This window comes from Sapajus apella, unplaced genomic scaffold (assembly GCF_009761245.1).
Source record: "Sapajus apella isolate SASKATOON/1434 unplaced genomic scaffold, GSC_monkey_1.0 scaffold94, whole genome shotgun sequence".
Lineage (NCBI taxonomy): Eukaryota > Metazoa > Chordata > Mammalia > Primates > Cebidae > Sapajus > Sapajus apella.
The window spans coordinates 6088348-6112233 of record NW_022437034.1 but is presented as its reverse complement, the minus strand read 5'-3'; the positions used below and the strand labels follow the sequence as shown (position 1 = coordinate 6112233).

General features: G+C 41.7%; 1 protein-coding gene across 12 annotated transcripts in view; it reads right to left on the bottom strand.

Moving 5' to 3' along the window:
- The window catches only part of KAT6B (lysine acetyltransferase 6B), a 205554-nt gene that overhangs the window by 116001 nt on the left and 65667 nt on the right, over positions 1 to 23886 (bottom strand). Inside the window, exon 1 of one of the 12 annotated variants that reach the window (XM_032256489.1) lies at positions 7964 to 8913. The exons of the other annotated variants lie outside the window; for them this stretch is intronic. Within the exon in view, the coding sequence (XP_032112380.1) occupies positions 7964 to 7987 (24 nt within the window). The 5' untranslated portion in view covers positions 7988 to 8913. Of the gene's footprint in view, positions 1 to 7963; positions 8914 to 23886 lie in introns of those variants that run through there. 12 annotated transcript variants of the gene reach the window in all.

The following is a 23886-nucleotide window of genomic DNA, read 5'->3' as shown; positions in this document are numbered from 1 at the left end:
ACGGCAGAATTTGGGCTTACAGTAAACAAGTCCCACGGGGCTACCAGAGTAAAGACAGACATAAAATAATTTTTTTAATATAAAGGGGAAAAAAGGGAAGAACTTTCATAATGATTTAACTGATAGGAGGTTATTTAAACTACAAAAGTATATAAACTGGAAAAGCAGAGAATCAGGAGGAATAGACTAGGTTGACCCATATAAAATTCCCATTTTTATAGTCTAATAACAGTTGAATGTCAGTGTCTTAGTTCATTTTCTGTTGCTTATAACAGAATGCCTGAAACTAGGTAACTTATAAAGAAAAAGAATTTATTTCTTATAGTTATGGAGACAGAAGTCCAAGTTCGAGAGGACTCACATCTGGTGAGGACCTTCCTGCTGGTGGGGAAGAATTTGCAGAATCTCGTGGTGGTGCAGGGCATTACATAGCAAGCAGCTAAGTGTACTGGTTCGGGTCTCTCGTACTCTTCTTTTTTTTTTTTTTTTTTTTTTTTTTTTTTGGATGGAGTTTTGCTCGTTACCCAGGCTGGAGTGCAATGGCGCGATCTCGGCTCACCGCAACCTCCGCCTCCTGGGTTCAGGCAATTCTCCTGCCCCAGCCTCCTGAGTAGCTGGGATTACAGGCACGCACCATCATGCCCAGCTAATTTTTTTTTTGCATTTTTACTAGAGACGGGGTTTCACCATGTTGACCAGGATGGTCTCGATCTCTTGACCTTGTGATCCACCCGCCTCGGCCTCCCAAAGTGCTGGGATTACAGGCTTGAGCCACTGCGCCCGGCCTCGTACTCTTCTTATAAAGCCACCAGTCCCACTCCTATGATAACCCACCAGTCCATTAATTCATGAAAGTAATCCATGAATGGATTAGTCCATTCGTCAAGGCAAAGCCCTGGTGACCCAATCACCTCTTAAGACCACCCACCACACCCGACTGTGGGGATTACATTTTAATGTAAGTTTTGGAGGGGACAAATATTCAAAACATAGCAATCAGTAATTTCACAAGGTTCAAAGGAATAATTATTGCAATGTTTTACATTGGAAAAGCCATCATGGCCGGGGATGGTGGCTCATGCCTTTAATCCCAGCACTTTGGGAGGCTGAGGCAGGTAGATCACCTGAAGTCAGGAGTTTGAAACCAGCCTGGCCAACATGATGAAACCCTGTCTCTACTAAAAATACGAAAATTAGCTGGGCATGGTGGTGGGTGCCTGTAATCCCAGCTACTTGGGAGGCTGAGGTAGGAGAATCACTTGAACTCAGGAGGCAGAAGAGCTTGCAGTGCGCCAAGACCACACCACTGTGCTCCAGCCTGGGCAACAACAATGAAACTCCATCTCAGAAAAGAAGAGAAAAGAAGAAAAGAAAAAAAAAAAAAAAAAAAAAAAGAGAAAAGAAGAAAAGGAGAAAAGCCATCATGAAGCAAATGACTGGTTTATTGAGTGTGACTGCACTGAAGGGCACCAAAATGAATGGAAGTTTTGGGCTCAAAATGAAGGATATATCACTGACAAACACGACAGCCAAATCAGAAACTGGAGGTGTCCAAAGAGAACAGAATAACACCCTCTCAAGAGATTTCTGTACTGGGTAGTCTCTAAGATCACCTAATGTTCTGAAAAGTTCCAAATGTTCTGAAAGTTCTTGCCATTGTGTCTAAGCAAATCCTGGCAGGTTTGGCTGGTTCTTTGTAGTGAGAGCAGACAACTCTCTGTAGTGAAAGGAATGTATCCTGAAAAGAGAATGAACAAGAGAAATTCAAGAAGGCAAGAAAATAACTATTTCCACCAGTTCCAGCCCACCCTATCCTGCTTTGATCACAGTGGAATCTCAACTGACATCTGCAGGCTGGAAGAAGGGGCCCTATAAACCAGGGCCGTAAATTTAAAGGAAGGATGGATAATACTGCTGAAATGCGGTAAAGGGGTCCGGAAAGGAAGCAGTCACTGGGATGTGGGGATTTAAACTGCAAAGCTGTGACCAGGTAGGTGTGGGATGGGCAGTTTGGGACCGCAAGGGTGGAGGGCACTCCAGAGGCTGACGCTCCATTCCAGAAAGGCCCAGCAAGAACAGGAGACAATAAATTTAGCTGGAATGGGGTCTGGGTGATGAGTCAGAAAAGTGAGCTGAAGCCAAGACTGTAAAGCACCCCGACTCCCAAGCTCAGGTTTTCATGAAGTCTGCTCACTCTGGTCTCTTAAGTATAGTTTATAGAGGAAACAGATGACCAAAGTAAGTAAAGGGGTGATTTCAAAGCAGGTAAACGGTGGAAATGGTTATTTTCTTGCCTTCTTGAATTTCTCTTATTCCATACTCTTTTCAGAATATATTCTTTTCACATCTACCCCTCTTCTCTACTATTACTACAGAGAGAACCAACCAAATCCACCAGAATTTGCTTAGACTAAATAGGAACATCTTTGAAATGTCCCAATATTTAGGATCCAGACAAAAATATTTTAAAAAAAATTTTTTTTTTTTTTTTTTTTTTTTTGAGGCAGAGTCTGTATTGCCCAGGCCAGAGTGCAGTAGCACAATCTTGGCTTACTACAACCTCCGCCTGCTGGGTTCAAGTTATTCTCCTGCCTCAGCCTCCCAAGTAGCTGGGATTACAGGAGTGCACCACCATGTCTGGCTAATTTTTGTATTTTTAGTAGAGATGGGGTTTCACCATGTTGCTCAGCCTGGTCTCGAACTGACCTCAAGTGATCCACCTGCCTCGGCCTCCCAAAGTGCTGAGATTATAGGTATGAGCCGCTGCACCCAGCCAATTCTATGGTTTTCGATTAATCAGTTGTTGTTATGTTGTTTTTTTTTTTTTCCCAGATCGGATTTTGCCGTATTTCACTCTTAATTGTGTACAAACCATACTAAAAAGTCTCATCATTTTTCTTAAACCAATTTTTCTACATAATCCTCTTTAATGAAAATATGCACATCAGCCGAAATGTGAGAAGGGCAACAACAGCACACATTTTTTAGCCCTTCTGTGCAAGACAGTGGCACCGCAAGGCACGGATGGAAGGAGCGGTCCACCCAGAGTGCAGGCAATAGACATGGCCTTGCCAGTAGGGAATTTAAAAATAGTAATAAACCAACCAAGAGTCAGTTTGCCTTTTATTATCACCCTACACCAGCAATTCCAGACAATTCTAACTCCTGCCTGCTGGGGCTGACAGCTCCCATCTCAGCCCTCTTCTCCTTAGTCCATCAGTAATGCCCAGCAACGTATTAAATGCTTTACAGGGACTCTCTTTTAACCCTAGACTGAGTTAAATGGAGGAACGAGGATTTACCCTAGGCAGCCTGATTCCCAAGCCCGCCTGTTTAACCTGCAGGCCACCACCACTCAGGGAAAAGGAGCAAAAAGCAGCAGAAGCCCTGGTTTGGGCTCAGCTGAGAGGCAGCAGCTGAATTTGAATGTCATCGTCTATTAGCCTACCTCCTACCTTTTCCATCAGTCAATCAACAACTGCCTGAAGCTCAGAGAACACTTTCTACTTATTAATTTATTGCCCATTTCTTGACGGTTTCCCTAGAGAGCAGGCAGGTTAACCCTGCCACACACCTAGTCGCTGTGGCCTGAGGCAATGATCTCTCACAACCGACAAGTGATGGCAAAAAAACATCTCATGAAAATATTTTGGACTGCTTGGTGTTCACTTTAACGGGCAAGGACACCGTGCTTTTTTTGTACTGTCAGAATTCCCATAATAGAAAAAAAATTTAATTGCTTTAATTTTAGACTATCTATGCCTTTTACTGGACCTCATCATACTGAGAGAAGGCAGGATATAAATAAGAAATAAATACCTTTCTTCATTGGCCAATAATTTAACTGGGCAAGTAACTCATTTTGTCTCCCCAATTTCTAACATCTAGTTAAGTAGAATTTTAAGTTACAATCTTCAGAATTCTAGTGAGGGTAGAAGTTCTCTAATCATCTAAAATCCTTAGACCATCAAACTACAGAGGCCATTGCTATGAAGACCTTGGAAACTATGATGAAGAAATTCCCCCTCATTCCATTCCTCAATTACTAAAGGGGGGAGGATCACACAGAAAGTGTGATTAAGTTCACAAATTTAAATTTTAAAAATCAATACATACTGAATGTGAGAAGAATTATGTAGTCACTTTAGAGATGTGAAATATCCAACCAAGCCTGGACTCCCAAAGACTGGATATATTAACACAGCTAAAGAAAGGAGGTATTGAACAGCAAGCTTAGCTGGCCAGTCAGCAAGGGATGCTGAGGGGAAGGCAAGTGTGGGAGCAGAATTTTATAATGCCCCCAAGATTTGGGCCCCTGGCATATACATCCTGTACAATCCTCTCCCTATGAGTATACGCAGGGCCAGGCTTTTAAAAGGGGTCAGAGATTGCAAAGACCAAAAGTGTGTGGGAGATTCTCCAGCTGACCTTGAAGAAACAAAATGCTACATCGTGGAGAGGGCCATGAGGCAAGGCAGCCTCTGGGAGAAGAGGACCTCAGTCTCACAACCACAAAGCACTGAATTCCACCAACAACCGATGAGCTGAATGAGACCACATTCCCAGCTGACACTTTTATTTCAGCTTGATGAGTCCTTGAGCAAGGAACCCAGTTGCCTGTGCCTGGACACATAGAAACTGTGAGATAATACAATTGCATTGTTTTAAGCTGCTAAATTGTGGTTATGTGTTACATTGTAATTGAAAATTAATACAGTGAGTCTCCAGAGAAGCCGGCAGTACCCATTTAAACGTTGTCCAGACACAGAGAAGGCCATCCCTGTTGTGAGACAGGTGTTTGATGCCATGGAAGCTGTGCTCATCTAACTCATGGTTTAGATGCCATGCTCATAATACACACCTGGCTTCTACAGAGGACTGCCTTAAGGGAGATAATGCTCTGACCATCCACCACATGGAGTATCTCAGTCCCTGGAACATTTACTTGTCAGGGAAATAAACAAATAAATGTGCTGGCCTCCTGACTCCATACATCAGTTTCTTTAGCTAGGCTCCCATAAGTCTCCTCCTGAGAGACAGCTCCGCCCTTGATATCCAGAGAAAATCAGGTTAAAATCTGACAAAGCTAAGAATTAGCAAGACCCTGGCCTATATTAGTCTTATTGCCACAAACAGCGGCTTAAAACAATACCCATTCATGAGCTCATAGTTGAGTGGGTCAGAAATCCAGGCAGGCTCAGCTGGGTTCTCTGCTTAGAGTCTCACAAAGCCAAAATCGGCCAGACACCAGCAACAACATACCAAATCGAATCCTGAGAGTGACCCTGCCCTTTGTATTATACCTTCTCCTTTGAGAATAGTGGAACCTATGCATGTTTGCGATATCACCCATGTTTCTACTACCTTGCTTTGCAGCAGAAGACTATCCAGGTGGGCTGATCTAATCACACAAGCCCCTTAAAAACCATATTCTCCAGCAGGTGGGAAGAAAGAGTGATCTGAAGCATTGTTACTTTTTATTTCTTCTGAGCTAGAGCCTTATGAATGCATTTTACACTCTCAAAGAAATCAAGTTTCATGAAAGTTAAGCAAAAACCACAGACGAAATACTGAACATCTACTAAGTGCGAGACAGTATGTCAAATACTGTGAAATATGAAAATAATATTAACGCTTCTCAAAGGAGTTGATAAATAATGCAAGCCAAAGTGAAGATAACATAACATGATTAATGATGCCACACTTAATATTAATCAAAAGGCAAGAATTAATAAAAGATTCACACCAAATTACCACAGTTTTTAATGCAGGCCTGATAGCCAGAATATTCATACAGATGCCACTAGTAACAAGTAGATATGAAGATCTTTAAAATGTTACCACTCTGATTCTAAAATTTTGGGATGTTTAACGTGTATATTTATGTATAAACAAGTAAAAAAAAAATCAGAGGAAATACAACAAAGTAGTTAGCTATTTGAATAGTCAGTTTACAGGATATTTTAACTGTATTTTTATTAGTTTTTAAATTTTTTTCATTTTTTCTCCAGTAAGCATGTGGTACTTTTAGAAACAGAAAATATATATCTCCAAGTATTTCTATTGGGCAAGTCATGGTATTTGCCCCAAGTAATCTTTCCTTCAAGTCAAAAACTGTCTTGTCCATAGGTCCGTGCTTTGGAAAGCATGGGCAATTTGGATATGGCACAAAAAGATCAGGGGAGCTATTCAGACCCAGCTAACTGGAACGTGAACAAGGAAACAAACTTGTTGACAGCAAGACTTAGAGCTGAAAGGATACAAAAGAGCACAAACTACTGAGAGCCCCTGCAAACTGATGGCATGAGAGAACAGAAATGATGAGTAAAGAGGAGCTATGGGATACAGAGAATGACACGAAATAGAGACTGAGGAAGCCAACAGAAGAAAGGAAAGAGCAGAATAGGCTATGTGCAGATGATACCTGAGACAGAGACAGAGGAGAAGAGCAGGGATGGATGGGTGCACAGAGATACAGGTGGGTGAAGGACAGAGAGAGCCAGAGTGAGCATGCAGGCCTCCTAGCACTTCTTTGATTTCTGACAAGTTTCCAGCTCCCTTTTTAACAATGATTTTTCATTCATTTCAACCAAAATGAGCCTAATCGAAATGACATTAAAAACATTACTTCTATAAAGCTAAACATTAAAACAAAAGACAAGTGTTTGAACATCTTCTAAAAGACAATTTCTTAATTTAGATTTGTTTTTACTTCTTCAAATCCCAGTTCATCCCCCAAACTGATGGAAATCTCTGAATCTCTCCATCCCTAGCACTCACAAACAGAACAATCCCAGTCAGAAAAGGATTTGCCTATTAGCGACGCTATCTCCACCAAGACAGCAGCCTTATTAAATTACAACTGTTTGAACAAGGTCAAGCACTCAGAGTTTAATTCAAAGTGTTTCCAGGTATAATGCTGTCAGGTCAACTTAAACAAGCCAACAGAGGCTTGGAGCCTGATTAAATATTAAAACAGAATCTTTCACATCTGTTTTTACCCAAGGATGAAATTACTGTACATCACTTCAATCAGCTCATTAATACACTACACACACATCTTGCCTCAAAGGTTACAGGAATATCAATGTTTCAGAGGCCTGCAGTGAAACCTGCCCACACAGCCAGAAGTGAGGTCACTGCATACTTTATAGAACGTCAATATTTCTTTATAAAATGTGAGAGATAATCAGTTAGACATAGACACATTTTAAATTAAAGGATGAAAACCTCCATGAAGTTAAGCCAGTTGCTTTTGATCTGAACCTTTTAATCATTCATTCGGTTGGCTTTGATAGGTAACTTGATAGCACACATTGAGCAAAAATTTGATTCAACAGTAATTATTTTATAAAATGGAGCGTTGTCACATGCAAATACAGGGTCATGGTGATTACATTTTTTAATTTACAAAAGCACAAATACGTAAAAGATACTTTAAGTATAAAAGATACTTAAGAGTTTATACTTATCATAGATATATCAAAGGACACACACTTAGGACACTCAAGAATATATACTTTCATGGAGTATTAGGTGAATGAGCAGTTGAGAATTTTCTATTTTTAAAACTCCTGTAACAAGGAATGACACCTGGACAAACAGTCAAGAGTCACTTAGAATAGGTCTCCATTTAACCCCCACCCCCATCATCTGCACTCAGGGAATAATTCTTAAACTGTTTTGTAGCACTATGTGGTAGGCAGTGACAGCTGCTGGCTGGGACTGCTATGCCCATTTCCCACCCACTCTTCTTCTTCTGATATATCACCCCTCTTCATCTGGGAACCTCCCTAGTCCTCGACAGTTGTCACAGTGCCCTTGCCCCCTAGCCACTCAAGTGAGCACACCCTTCAAACCATAGTCCTTATGGCCTGGGCGGCAGTCTAATGGGTGGGCACGTGCCTCCAACAGGCTGCTTCTATATGTGTGCTGGGAGATAAAAGTCTCTGGGGTTGCTCACCTGGCAGAAGGTATGGGCAGCCATTTTCCTACCCCCAAGGAGAGGCAAAACGCACAACCTGCTCGTACACAGAAGGAGCAGAGCTCAAATGTACAAAAACAGTCCTGACCACATCCTCTGAGCAACTGGAGCCAACCGGGCTCAATCCAACTCTACTTTCTGTTTTGAACATTAGGTGTCTCTAGCTGAGTCTGATATTAATTAATAATATATTTTCAATTAATTCAATATAGACTAGGATGACAAATTTTAACTATTTAACATTTGACCAAAAATAATGATGCTGGTATCAACTTTACCTGTGAGGTCTGTTTCATTGTGATACTGCTTTAAGGTCACTTAATTAATGTTAACATTATCTATGTTTAGGTATATTAGTAATTTAAAAAAAAATCAGAAAAGTTATTCTAACCCAAAGTACAGATAAAATCACATTTCCTCTGAGAATCCTACTGACCTCTCTCTTTTCTGAAGTTCTATAGAACTTCTACACTATAGAACACTACCTAGAGATTTAATTTGAACTGCTTTCTTATTGTTTCATGTGTAATTGATTTAAAGTTTTATTAATTGTTTTGCTATGTTAAACACAATAAAGGCTGCTTAAATATGAGATATTTTAAATTAGTTCAATATTAGACTAGGATGACAAATTTTAACTATTTAACATTTGACCAAAAATGATGATATTGGTATCAATGTTGCTTGTGAGATCTGTTTCTCACAGATACCACCCTAAGGTCACTTACTTACTCAGAAGTAGAGGCCAAACTTACACCCAAAAAAGGGTAATTGTCGAGTAACAAACCCCAACTTAAACAATGCAAGCTAGGGAAAAATTATTGAAGAACCATTTGTGAGATGCTGGAGTTTTAAAAATTCATTTAGAAGCTAGGAGCAGTGGCTCACGCCTGTAAACCCAGCAATTTGAGAGGCTGAGGTGGGTGGATCGCCTGAGGTCGGCAGTTCAAGACCAATCTAGACAACATGGTGAAACCCTGTCCCTACTAAAAAAAATACAAAAATTCGCCGGCTGTGGTGGCAGACATCTGTAATCCTAGCTACTCAGGAGGCTGAGGCAGGAGAATCACTTGAACCCAAGAGGCAGAGGTTGCAGTGAGCCGAGATCGCAACATTGCACTCCAGCCTGGGTGACAAGAGTGAAACTCTGTCTCAAAAAAAATAAATAAATAATAATAATAATAATAACAATAATTCACTTGGAATTTTAGAAATAGCAGTTGTTTCCATGAATACATGAAAAACATTTTATTTCTTTGAATTCACTGGCTCTTTTTTTTAAATTTTTTTTGAGACGGAGTCCCACTCTGTCACCGAGGCTGGAGTACAATGGCGCAATCTCAGCTCACTGCAACCTCCGCCCCCTGGGTTGAAGCGATTCTCTTGCCTCAGCCTCCTGGGTAGCTGAGATTACAGGCACTGCCTTCACGCCTGGCTATTTTTTTATTTTTTATTTTTTAGTAGAGACAGGGTTTTACCATGTTAGCCAGGCTGATTTTGAACTCCTGATCTCAAGTGATCCACCCGCCTCAGCCTCACAAAGTGCTAGGATTACAGGTGTGAGCCACCGTGCCCAGCCGGTTGATTCAAAATAAAGGAATGATTTGGGAAATGAAACTCACAGGTTCATTTCCCTTCCCCCAGATGTGATTACATTTGAAACTGAAGGTGACTATAAGGACAGAACTGTCTTAGCCTTCTTTCTTCTGCTATACCACAGTGGTAGACAGCATTTCAGTGGGACACATAGCCAGGACACCCAAAGCGGGAGTTTTTGCTCTGTCACTGACAGTCTTGTGAAAATAAAACACACAATTCAAAATTTCTTTTGAACCCATTTTCTTAACTGCATGAGGGTAACTCCCACCTTATCCACTATATAAGAGGGCAGTGAACGGGAATTTGAGCTACAGTGAGCAATGTTCAGCTATTGCGCACCAGTCTTGGGCAAAAGAGTTAAGACCCTATTCCCTAAAAAGGAAAAAAATAATAAAATTTTAAAAAGAAGGCAGTGAAGACCCACTGAGACAATTTGTTTTAAAAAAAAAAGTATCATTTGAAAGCAATACACAAATGTAAGTTGCAGTCTCCTGTCTACAGAAAATAAATGAGTTCATGTCATGTGCAATGTGCAAAAATGATCTTACTCATATTCCAAGGGGAAGACAAAGCTCAAAGAGGCTACTCCTAACTTGTGCAAAGTCACAGCTCAGAGAGAAGCAGCAGCTCAGTCCAAAGCCCACATCCTTCCCCTCATCACGCTGCCTCCCATAACCGCAGAAAAAGGAAGTTATACTCCTGGACCCACTGCAGATCCAAATCCTAGGTGATTTTCCCATTTTATACCAATGTGTTTCACATTTGTTAAAAAGGTAAACATTCTATAATAAGCACTTTTGTTGTTCTTTTTTTTTTCTAACTAAAGAAACATACAGATTTATTGCTGACAAACAAAAAGTCCAGCAAACACATATAAGGGCCTGTTGTGTTTTGCTGAACAAAATAATTTAAAAGTATCTGTTTGTCTGTTACACTTGCTATGGCTAAAAATCCTAACTTAGCATGGCAAAAATAATCTGCAAATGAATTATAGCTAATTATCTATCATGTTTTCAAGTTCTAAGGAATGAAATAGCTCCCAAATTTTCAATTTTTAGAGCCAAAAAACACCTATAGATTCCTGTTTATAGATTCTTAGTGTTCATTTACTGAACATAAGCAGTTATGAAGACATTTAAATTTTTAATAAGATGTATTTTTTTAAAGAAAAGTTGAAACTTCCTGTTTAGTGATTAAATCATGACACAAGTTGAAAGCATTTAAAAATCAAGTCCCTATTCGATGAAGTTCCCTGCTAAGACACAGAATAGATGCTAGCCCCATCTTTTATATTCTGTAGGATGCAAACTACATGCCTTGCTAGGAGGTAACAGAAAAAGAGAGTCACCTGGTAGTGGTGACTTACTGAATTTTCTCTGCCCACAAAGCTTAATGCAGGTGAAATTATCTAATTAACTTATGGGGCTGAGGGATAAAGATTGTGCCTACCACTGCGGCCCCCACAGTGGAGAGGGGACTTCTGCTACTGTTCTGGGTCCACCACTGTGCATTCTTCCCCATGCAGAAAACAGGTACTCTAGGTGCACAATCAGATTACTTCTGGGACAGACACTTCTTGTCATGTCAGAGTGGGGAGCGGGGCAGAGGAAGGGTGCACAGGAGTGCATGCCAGGGTTTGCGTCTGTGTCGGGGCTTGTTTCAAGTCTAAAGAAGGATGCAGTGAAACCGGAAGGTTAGGCTCAGGATTATAATAAGAGCTTTCAAATACTTATAAAAAGGTCTCTCTGAAATCTTAAACCATTAAATTTAAACACTGGTAGTTAATAAAACACAAAGCTATTTATTTAACAGAAAACAGAATCCCAATACGGCACAATCTTATACCATACACAAATTCACACTTGAACAATATAATCAAGTAGAATAAACCATACTAAATGTAAAGTCAATAAATTCTTTTTTTGATTGTTGACCCCACACACACACCAAAGAAAAGACTATAAGGGATTTAACAGAAGGAAATTAATCATCATAATACTTTGGTTCAATACTGATCTAGGGTGAGATAATTTGGGCATTAGAACAGTTTACGTGAAATAAGATTTAAAGCAGCACATTTAAAAGAAGCAGAATCATTAAACAACCTCTCAAAAGGATCATTTCCTCTAATTATTGCTTTTATAACAGAAGACAAAGGCAACCCAATGTAAGTTCATAAAATCTACAATTAACTGCCAAAATCTTAGCAGATAAAATTAGAAGAGAAAGCATATTTGGAAGCACAATTAGTAAAAAGTTCTGTTACCTTATTTCTAAAAAGGCATTTGCTCTTTCTTTCTACCCATAATCATTTTAAGTATACAAATAGGCCGGGCGTGGTGGCTCATACCTGTAATCCCAGCACTTTGGGAGGCCAAGGCAGGCGGATCACTTGAGGCCAGAAGCTTGAGACCAGCCTGGCTAACATGGTGAAACCCCATCTCTACTAAAAATACAAAAATTAGCTGGGCATGGCGGCACGCCCTACAATCCCAGCTACTCAGGAGGCTGAGGCAGGAGAATCGCTTGAACCCAGGAGGTAGGGGTTGCAGTGACCCAAGATCTCCTGCCACTGTACTCCAGCCTGGGTGACAGAATAAGACCCCTATCTCAAAAATAAACAAATAAATAAATAAAATAAATTTTAAAGTACACAAATATTATGGGTTAGATATTATGGTAGGCCCATGAGAACAGAGGAATAAAAACGGAAAACTAAGCTGGTGCTCTAGGAACACACAGTCCTGGAGACAGGAGGTTTATAAAAGTCCTCACAATACTTCCAGACAAGTGTGCTAACCTGGGCTGCATACAAGAAGTTATGGGAGAGAAAAGCAGCTGACTGGCTGACTGGAACATCTTCACATCTGGGCTGAGTCTTTAAAGGAGGAGAAAAAGAAGTAGACTAAAAAACAAGGTTAAACAAGAGGGAAAGGTACATATTCCATATTCTAGGCAAAAAACAACAAAAAAGTAGTGTGAAAGGGTACAAAAGCTAGAATATTTTTAGGGACTCTTTGGACAGAGGAAGGGGATAAGAGGGAGTCATAGTGGGGAAAGAGAAGCTGGAAAAGTTCATAGGAACAAGATTAAGGGCCAGGCATGGTGGCTCATGCCTATAATTCCAGCACTCGAATTCCAGGAGTTCGAGACCAGCCTGGACAACATGATGAAACTTCATCTTTACTAAAAATACAAAAATTAGCTAGACATGGTAGCTCGCACCTATAGTCCCAGCTACTTGGGTGGCTGAGGCATGAGAATCACTTGAGCCTGGGAGATGGAGGACACAGAGCCTCTGTCTTAAAAAAAAAAAAAGAAAAGAAAAGAAAAGAAAAAGAACAAGATTAAGAAGAGCATTTTGGTCAAACTATGGAATTAACTGAAGCTTTTTATGCCTTACTCATTGGGCCTATTGGGAAGATATCTAAGACCTGATCAAAATCTGTCATATTCATGGATGAATCTAGAAACCATCATTCTCAGCAAACTGACATAAGAACAGAAAACCAAATACCACATGTTTCACTTAGAGGCAGGTGATGAACAATGAGAACACTTGGGTACAGGGAAGAGAACAACACTCACTGAGCTAGGTGCAGGGGTGGGGGTGGAGGGGAGGGGAGGGATAACACTGGGAGAAATGCCTGATGTAGGTGACAGGGGGAGAGGGGTAGGGGGTAGAGACAGCAAACCACTATGGCATGTATATACCTATGCAACAATCCTGCAGGATGCAGGATGTGCACATGTACACCAGAACCCAAAGTACAATTAAAAAAAAAAAAATCTGTCATATTATTTTCTGAACTTTTCAGTAATCCACAGTTGATGTTGTAATCAGAATAATAATAATACGATTAAAGGGCAAAGTGAAGGGTAACTTATTAATGAAGAAAATATTTTCAACCAAATATCTAATAAGGTGTTAATACCCGAATATATAAATAACTCCTATAAATCAACAACAACAAACTCATCCAATTAAAAAAATGGGCAAAGCACTTGAAAAGACATTTCTCCAAATAAGATACACAAATGGCCAACAAGCATATAAAAAGATGTTCCACATCACTAATCATTAGGAAATGCAAATCAAAACCATAATGAAGTATCACCTCAGATCCATTAGGGATGGCAAAAAAACAAGAACAAAAACAAGCGTTGATGAGGATATGTAGTAATGGTACATGTACACTGTTGGTAGGAATGTAAAATGGCGTAGCTATTATAAAGAACAGTATGGCAGCTCTTCAAGCAATTAAAAACAGAATGATGATCCAGCAATCCCACTTCTGGGTATATAGCCAAAAGAAGTGGAAGTAGGATCTCAAGGAGATTTTTGCTTACCCATGTTCATTGCAGTATTGTTCACAGGAGCCGAAAGGCAGAAGTACCCTAAATGTCCACCAACAGACACCTAGATAAAGCAAATGTGGTCTATCCATACAATGGAATATTATTCAACCTTAAAAAGAAGGAAATCTTGTCACATGCTACAACATGGATGAACCTTGAGGACATTACACTAAGTGAAATAAGCCAGTAAGAAAAAGACAAATAACTGTATTATTCCACTGATGTGAGTTATCGAAAATAATCAAACTTTTAGCAACAAAAAGTAGAATTGTGGTTGGTAGAGGCTGGCAAGAGCAGGGAATTGGAAGTTACTTCCTGAGTACAGAGCTTCGGTTTTACAACATCAAAAAACTTTAAAGATCTGTTACACTGTGCATATAGTTAACACTACTGTACTACATACTTTAAAATGGTTAAGATGGTGAATTTAATGTTATGTGGTATTTTTTTTTTACCATAATAAACAAGCAAACCAAAAACAACAACATGGCTGAGTGTGGTGGCTCACACCTATAATCCTAGCACTTTGGGAGGCCAAGGTGGGCAGATCACTTGAGGTCAGAAGTTCAAGACCAGCCTAGTCAACATAGTGAAACCCTGTCTCTATTAAAACTACAAAAATTAGCCAGGCATGGTGGCACATGCTTGTAGTCCTAGCTACTTGGGAGGCTGAGGCAGGAGAATGACTTGAACCCGGGAGGCGGAGATTGCAGTGAGCTGAGATCGCGCCATTGTACTCCAGCCTGGGCAAAAGAGAAAGACTCCATCTCCAAACAAAACAAAACAAAACATGAGAAAAATATGATTAAAGGCTGCAAAGTTTCAGACTAATTTGTAAGGGGTCCCTAATGCCAATATGAGGACATGACCTCTATTATTAGTTGTATGTTACATCAGCAAATTTACAGTGTTTAGGCTGTAGTAAAATTTCAAATTTCTCAGCCAACACAGTAATTGCTGGCAAGTTGTATGCTTGAAATCTGCAGGGCATAAATAAGGAAAAGTGTGCGAAAGTCTAAAATCCACTCCAGTCTACTGGTGCTGAGACTGCTGATTGATTACACCATCATGAAAGGGTATTTCAGGATTTAGCAACATCAAAACCACTAATTTTGGTTGGGCATGACGGCTCACGCCAGTAATCCCAGCACTTTGGGAGTCCGAGGCGGGCAGATCACCTGGGCAGGAGTTTGAGACTAGCCTGGCCAATATGGTGAAACCCTGTCTCTATTAAAAATACAAAAATTAGCCAGGTGTGGTGGCAGGTGCCTGTAATCCCAGATACTCAGGAGGCTCTGAGGCAAGAGAATCGCTTGAACCCAGGAGGTGGAGGTTTGAATGAGCCGAAATCACATCATTGCACTCCAGCCTGGGCAACAAGAGTAAAACTCCATCTCAAAAAAAACCAAAAAAACAAAAAACTCATTTCTAGCCAGAGTTTTAAAAAGAAAATATTATCTTAAATAAATAAAGCCAAACTTTCAGTTATTAAAAAGTCTACTTAGTCTAAATCCAAACTCATTTTATCAAATGTCAAGCTTTTCCCCTAAGAACAGCAGTGAGGAAAAAGAGAGGGATCCAAGGAATGAAAGCGGGCAAGTGTGAGGAAAGGGAAAGGTCTGCCCACTTGTCTGTGGTCCAGTCCTGCAGGCTGTAAAGTATCTTCTGCCATTTGCAGGCATCCACATGCCAGCTCTCTCTAGTGAGACCCCCTCGCTAGGACCTCCATGCTGCCTGATGCTGGCAATGGGTGCCCTCTGACTCAGCTCTCCGTCTCCTCTCAGCTCCTACCTCTGTGATCCACCCATGACCTCTTTCTGTTGGGGCCTAGGCCTGGCAGGCAGCCTTCGCAGGCAGGACATGTCTTTCAAAAAGACTTGGGCCAGCTGTCCTCCATGCAGACCACCAAGCCCACAGGAAATGTCAATGGTTTTTGCTGCCCTCTCTCCATACACTGTCCCCTGGGGCGGCTCTAGCCACATGGGGGGTTTTCAGATGAGAGGAAGATACCTGTCTCTGTATTCACAGACATCCCCAAACTCCAGGAAAGTCACACCACACTCACTCAAGAACACTTTCTCAGGAGTCTGTTCTAATCCCACAGCAGCACCTGGCACAGAGGTGCCAGCCAGGTGCTGCTGTGGGATTAGAATAGCAGCTCAGTAAGATGTCAATCTACCCTCTTGCATTCAACCCTAATCTGAGTTATTCTCTTGAGGCCTTTCTCTAATGACTCGGGGAGGAGAGAGACAGGAGAACCCCCTCCTCCCACCTCCCCCAGGAAAGAGCTCCCTACTCCTAAGAGTTCCTTGCAAGCAACTGACTTACACTCTTCTCTTACACAGGCCGGTTATGCTATGGGGGGTATAACAGCTGCTATGTGCACAAAAGGTGGTTAGAGGTATCACTGCGAAACACACGAAAGTAAAGGCCAAGTTCACCAATATTAACATTGATGTGTGCAAGCAGGACTATCCAGGAAGAAAATCTAAATAATTTTAGTAACTCAAGTGCTACTACTAACTGTCCCTGCCTTTATTTTGGAGACAGGGTCTCTCTTTGTCCCCCAGGCTGCAGTGCAGTGATGCAAATAGCTCACTGGAACCTCAAACTTCTAGCCTCAAGGGATCCTCCCACCTCAGCCTCCCCAGTAGCTGGGACTACATGTGCACACCACCACACCTGGCTAATTTGTTTACTTTGTGTAGAGATTGGGTCTCACTATTTTGCCCAGGCTGGTCTCAAACTCCTGGGTTCAAGTGATCTTCCTACCTTGTCCTCCCAGAGTGCTGGGATTACAGACATAAGCTACCGTGCTCGGCCTGTCCCTGCATTTTCTAACACTCTGTTCGGATTCAAACTCTAGGTGGAAGCGGTCAACAGGCTAAGCCTAAGAAGCAAGTCCACCCTTGCAGCTCCTAGGAGGCAAGAACAGAGAATGCCCATTTGATCTGTGCTGGCTTCCACAGCAGAAGGTAGAACCTACCATGACTCAACATTGGGCAACCTATAGTGGACAGCAGATGTCCATTACAGACATTCCCTATCTGCTTCCTTAAAGAGCTCAAAATATATGTCAAAACAGCACTGGCAATGATAAACAACATTAATTCTGCCAGTTCACATTACATGCCAATATTGTTCCAACTCAAAAATAATTTATAAAAGCATAGCTTTGATCACTATCACAATCTGCCATCATCAGTCAGAGTCAACAAAAAATAAAAGCTCCCAGAAGGGCTAAAATCCTTAATGCAAGGCTGATGACAAAGATGGCAGGAGATTATTTAATTTTTTAAATGTCAGATCATGTTAACTGCCATGCTTAAATTTGCAAATTGTTGCTTGTTAAAAGACCCATTTACTAAAATGATAAATAATACATGTTGTGACATATTAGTGAAACTGTTATTTTTTTAAGCATCACAGACACAGATGAATTACCATTTTGGTGCAAACCCTTGTATCATTTAGGGAAAAACAAGGGGATCTGTTAAGTTACACTGTGGCAGAAAAATCAAGGGTTGCCACCACATTTCCCTACCCCAAAATGACCCTCCACATTTCAGATTCTTAAGGTCAGCTCAGCAAGGCATGTGCAGAGCCAAAACCAGAGCCCAGAAAGTTGACTGAAGACTTCCTGCCAAAGGCAGCCCTTGCAGTAGCGGCACCAGCTAACATCAAGGTCGAGCTGGCAATGGAAGGGTGGCCAGGTTTAAAAGAAACCCTGTCAGGAATTGCCAGGAATAAAGAAGCCATTCCAAATTGTGCTACAGCAAAGGTAACAAGGATCACAGCTTTCCCCAAACAATGTTCATCCTTTTTCACCCCCCACTACTCTTGTTCAGTAAACCTTTCATGTTCATATAGAGCTCAGTTCTTTGCTTTTATTCAATATGGACAAATACTAGGATCTCCTTTGAAAGAGAAATGGTTATTTGCAAATGCTGGAAGGCAGGGGGTAAAAACAAAGTTTATAACACAAATATAATTTTGAAATTCAACCATTTATATGCCAAAAAAAAAATTCAAACTGTGTTCTATCTACCCTTAACTCAAGATTTAAACATATACCATAAAATCCTTAGAAAATAAAGTGACTGTATTTTAAAAATCAAACCAATGATGGTACAAAAAAATACTTGGTAACCAAAAGATTAAATGTAAAACATGAGCTCACGGAATCAAGGTCAAATTTCTACTTGGCATGCTTGGCTCTTCATGATCTGGCCCTAACCTACCTTTTTCTATTTTACTTCCTACTGCCTCCCTTTGAAAAGACGCGCCCTCTGAGAAAACTGTACTATTCAGTTCCTCACATTCTCCTGTGTGCATTTTTTTTTTTTTTTTTTTTTGGAGACAGGGTTCCCCTCTGTCACTCAGGCTGGAGTGTACTGGCATGATCTCAGCTCACAGCAACCTCCACCTCCCAGGTTTCAAGTGATTCTCGTTCCTCAGCCTCCCAGGTAGTTGGGATTACAGGCACAAGCCACCACATCCGGCTAATTTTTTGTTTTATTAGTACAGACAGGATTTCGTCGTGTTGGCCAAGCTGGTCTCAAACTCCTGGCCTCAAGTGATCTGCCTGCCTCAGCCTCCCAAAGTGATAGGATTACAAGTGTGAGCTACCGCACCCAGCCTCCCGTACGCATTTGTAAGTGATGGGCCCACCTCCCTTTCCTTCTGAATATCTCCTTAAAAATTACATGTTCAGGCCTGGTGTGAGGCCGAGCACTTTGGGAGGCCAAGGTGGGCAGAGTTGTCAGGAGTTCAAGACACGCCTGGGCAACATACTGAAACCCCATCTCTACTACAAATACAAAAACCAGCCAGGCAGCTGGCATATACCTGTAGTCCCAGCTACTTGGGAGGCTGAGGCAGGAGAATCACTTGAACCTGGGAGGCAGAGGTTGTGGTGAGCTGAGATTGTGCCACTGCACTCCAGCCTGGGCAACAGAGTGAGACTCCATCTCAAAAACACAACAAAACAAAACAAAAAAAATCTCATGTCCAAATTCTCCCTTTCCTACAGCGACCAGCTCAAATAACATCTTGACTGAGTGCTCTCTCCTTCCGCTGCCTCTCACAGCCCTGGCAATAAGCTACATTCCACACACCTTACCCCTTCTTGCAGAGTCATCTTTGTTTAAAGCGTCACTACTAAACTGTGTGTTCATCTTCACAACACAGCTCTTACTTATGGAGAGACACTCACACTATTCCCTGTTTACACAGGACCCAAGCAGAGCCTGCCTCCAACCAGGTCATCTCCTGCCTGCCTTGTGAAATTCAGATTTAAAAGCCCATTTACTCCTTTGGCTCTTTCCCACTAGGACTTAGCTCTCTCCCAAAACAATGAATTTTCCTTTCAATGGCATTCGATAAGGCTCCTTGATTTGACCTATTTTCTGCCTCCCATCCACGGAGCCTCGCTCCAGAGTATGCCCAGTCCAGGATAAAAAGCACCACACCACCTTGTAGATGAGAATTTCAGCCTCTCTACACAGATGCAAAGGTTCCTATGAGGCAACTGGCCCTGGGCTCTGGAGTTCGGCTTCTCCTTTGTGTTGGACCTCAGCTCTCAATTCTCTCCCACTGAATCTTCACAGCTACTTAACTTCTTAATGGAGCTCAACACTCTATCAACCATCCAGGCCTTAAAGTTCTCAAAGCTGAATATCAAGGGTAATCACCCAAGTAGAGAAATGGATCAAACATCACAGATATCCAGGCAACCTTATCTTATCTAAAATTATATGTTGTCTAAAAAAGGAATCTATATTTTTAAAATTTTTTCACTACATAATAAGGGAATACAATTTCACTGTAAAAAAAAATTTCGACAACATTGCTTCTCAGCCTCTTGGCTAAAATCAAGTGTAAAAAATTTGACAACATAGATGATACAGTCTCCACTGACACTTCCTCAGTCCCATCCTATGCCTGCCTTAGAGTCTTTTATCCATATACTTACATATCATCCTTCATCAAATCTAAGATCTTATCACTTGTGCATTATCCTTCACCAACTAAGAGCTTAAATTATTAAACTATGTCACCAATTGTTGGATACACAGATTTCAGGAATGTTAAAAAATCTGAAAAGCATGTTTTAGAATCTATAAAATACAAGTAAGTTTTGAGTTTTACAAATATAAATGTAATAATTTTGTATTTTATTTTTCTCACTAAAAACGTATCTGAGAGAGCTTCCCACATCAGCTGCATAAAGATCTATCCACACTCTTACACTCTTTTTAGGTACTGCATTCTATATGCTGGCTGTACCACTGTACCTTTAATCATTCCAGTATTTTACCATTCCAATGCTGGAATGGGCATGTGTTCATGTGTATTTCACCAGATACAAAATTACCAAATTAAAAGTCTGTGATTTTATTTTCAAAGATACAGTCAAACTACCTTCTCCAAAAAAGTCTGAACAATATATATGCTCACGATGTGAAAGTACACCCATTCTTCCTCACTGCTGCCAAGGAATATTATTCTCTTTAATTTCTGCCAATCTGATGGGATAAAATCATATCTGGTTGTTTTAATGTGTAATTCACTAAGTATTAATGAAGTTAAGCATCTCTTTGTATTTATTGGCCATTTGTTCCCTTTCTGTCAATGCCTTTTTATATCTTTTGCCTATTTTTTCTAGTTTTCTTATTAATATGCAGAAGCTTCTTTATATACTCTGTATTTATCCTTTGTGTTTTGCATATGACCTATTTTCTCCTAGTCTGTTATTTGTCTTTTAATTATATTTGTGATTTTGTCTTTGGTGATACAGACATTTCAAATCTTTAAATCATCAAATTTATTCATCACTTCCCAGCTATACCCAAAATTACTTTCATGTAGGTAATATTTTCTTCTAACATGAAACTCACTCTGCAAACTTTACTAGGTTCCGGCCTGGCAGCACTTGAAAGGATATGAGATGCACTCCTATAACTCACGCACGGGAGAATTTTCAGCTATCCTGACCCCACCTCTGTAAGAGGCAGGCGCCAGTCAGTGCTCTGCCAGCCTGTGGGCACTATTTTAGGAAGGAGCAGCTAGTTCTCTCTTTTTTTCCTCCAGACAGGGTCTCAGAGACTCTGTCAACCAGGCTGGGCCACAGTGGCATGATCATAGCTTATTGCAGCCTCAGTCTCCCCTATCAAAGTGCCTCAGCCCAAGGCACTGCAATTACAGGCAGATGTCCCACACCCAACTACCTTTTTTTGGGGGGCAGGGTCTTGCTATGTTGTCCAGGCTGGTCTCAAACTCCTAGGCTCAAGCAATCCTCCTGCCTCAGCCTCCCAAAGTCTTGAGATTACAGGCAGCAGCCACTGCACTCGGTACTAGTTTCCTTTCTTAACATCAAAGGCAGAAGCCTAACCCATTCCAGGCTACATAAATGTGCCAGCCTGGTCAGCCTGACATTGTGGCTCAAAATAAGAGACCAGGCCAGGCACAGTGGCACATGCTTATAATCCCAGCACTCAGAGCAGATCACCTGAGGTCAGGAGTTCGAGACCAGCCTGGCCAACATGGTGAAACCCCATTTCTACTAAAAATACAAAAATTAGCCAGGTGTGGTGGCGGACGCCTATAATCCCAGCTACTTGGGAGGCTGGGGCAGGAGAATTGCTTGAACCTGGGAGGTGGAGGTTGTAGTGAGCTGAGATTGTGCCACTGCACTCCAGCCTGGGCAACAAAGCGAGATTTCATCTCAAAAAAAAAAAACAAAAAAAACAGAGACCAAAGCCCTGCCACACAGAGAGGCAAGCATCCCACCAACAATGGCTCAGTTCCTGGGCCAGGAGTGTCTGGACACTCTGTGGAAAGACCGCCACCCCGCCCTCCTCTCCCATAGACTCAGATGTAAGATACTGCCTGCAGAACTGCACCCCTGACCTGGTACAAATGAACTCCAGGGTACTGATTAACTCTGATGACTAGATCCTGGTCTGATGGGCCCATATGCCAAAGTACAGTCCCTGTGAGACAGTCCCCTGTCTCCAGAGAGATGATGGAGAAAGGCTGGCTCTTCTCCCTTCACATCTGCACTATGAGATCAGGTCTTTAATTCCTCTGCATTCTGCTCCCCACTGCTGACATGGTCTCCCTTACAAGAGACTCTACAACCTATTGCCCAGCCTGTCTGAGCTTCATGCATTAGGCCCTCAGGACTCACCCAACTGCCGGAAAGAGGATCCAGGACAGTTAGGTTCTGATTTCCCCGACTCAGAGCAGGGCGAAGTAAGCTCTGGTTCCTGGGTCACTGGAATACACCAGGTTATGGATGGGTCAGGGGTTGGTGGGAACATACACCCTCTGCGATACATTCATGAATTATTTAGTCAAGAACACAGAACTTTTTTTTTTGTGACAGAGTCTCGCTCTGTCGCCAGGCTGGAGTGCAGGGGCACAATGTTGGCTCACTGCAACCTCTGCCTCCCATGTTCAAGCTATTCTCCTGCCTCAGCGCGTGCCACCAGGCCCAGCTAATTTTCATATTTTTAGTAGAGACAGGGTTTCACCGTGATGGCCAGGATGGTCTTGATCGCTTGACCTCATGATCTGCCCATCTCGGCCTCTCAAGGTGCTGTGATTACAGGTGTAAGCCACCGTGCCTGGCCAAGAACACAGCACTTAATGGGTAGGTAAGGTAGCAGCACAGAGTAGGAGCACATGCAGCCTATGTTTCTGTGGCTTGTCCTTTGCCCCTGGTTTCCACCAAAGAGCACAGCCAAATACAACGCCAAGCTCACATGGGGTCCTGCCAGATTTGGGGGTGGAGGGAGGGAGCTGAATTCTTGCTGCGACTTTGGAATACTCTAGCTTATCTACTCATCTCTATACTTTCATTTAAAGGAACATTTACATCCATTAGATATTCCTGGTTGTTGAGTCAAACTCAGCATTTTCAAGAATTCCTCCTCAGCTGGGATAGGGGTGAGGGTGAAAAAGGCTCTTTGCCTAGGTGTCCCTGCCTCCAGCTTTCCAATCTTGGGGAAGTCCATCTCCTGGAAGTGCAATGGCCTGAGAGGCCTGCTCCAACACACATGGAACTCAACAGTGTTGCAGGGCACAGCTGGGAAAACCGCAATCCCACCTCAACCTTCTGTCACCCAAAATTAATCTTGCCTGTCAGAGCCAAACATAACCTGACGTTCCCCTGTGCTGTTGCAACCCCAACCATCGTGCTTGCACAAAGCCAAATCCTACTGTTTACGGCCTGATAACCCAGCTGGCATTCTGTGCTCTCAGCTACTCCCTTAGAAAGAGCTTCCCCTGGCCAGGCGCAGTGGCTCACGCCTGTAATCCCAGCACTTTGGGATGCCATGGCAGGTGGATCATGAGGTCAAGAGCTCGAGACCATCCTGGCCATCATGGTGAAACCCTGTCTCTACTAAAAATTCAAAAATTGGCTGTGCATGGTGGCACACGCCTGTAGTCCCAGCTACTCAGGAGGCTGATGCAGAAGAATCACTTGAACCTGGGAAGCGGAGGTTGCAGTGAACCGAGATCACACTACTGCACTCTATCCTGGTAACAGAGCAAGACTTCATCCTGAAAAAGAAAAAAAAAAAAAAAAAAGAAAAGAAAAGAAAAGAAAAGAAAAGAAAAGAAAAGAAAGAAAAGGAAAGAAAAGGAAAGGAAGGAAAGGAAGGAAGGAAGGAAGAAAGGAAAGAAAGAAAGAAGGAAAGAAAGAAGGAAAGAAGGAAAGAAAGAAAGAGCTTCCTCTTGACTTTTTCAAGGCCTCCCCAGCAGGACTCAAGATAGGCAGCTCCACCTAAGTCCCACTCACCTCTAGGTCCTCCACAATATTTAATACACCTCTTAATCCTAGGAAATATTTTCTAAATATTTGTTCAATTAATTATATTGGAATTATTTTTGGAATTAATTCTTGCCTTCCCAAAGTTCATATCTAGCACATTCAA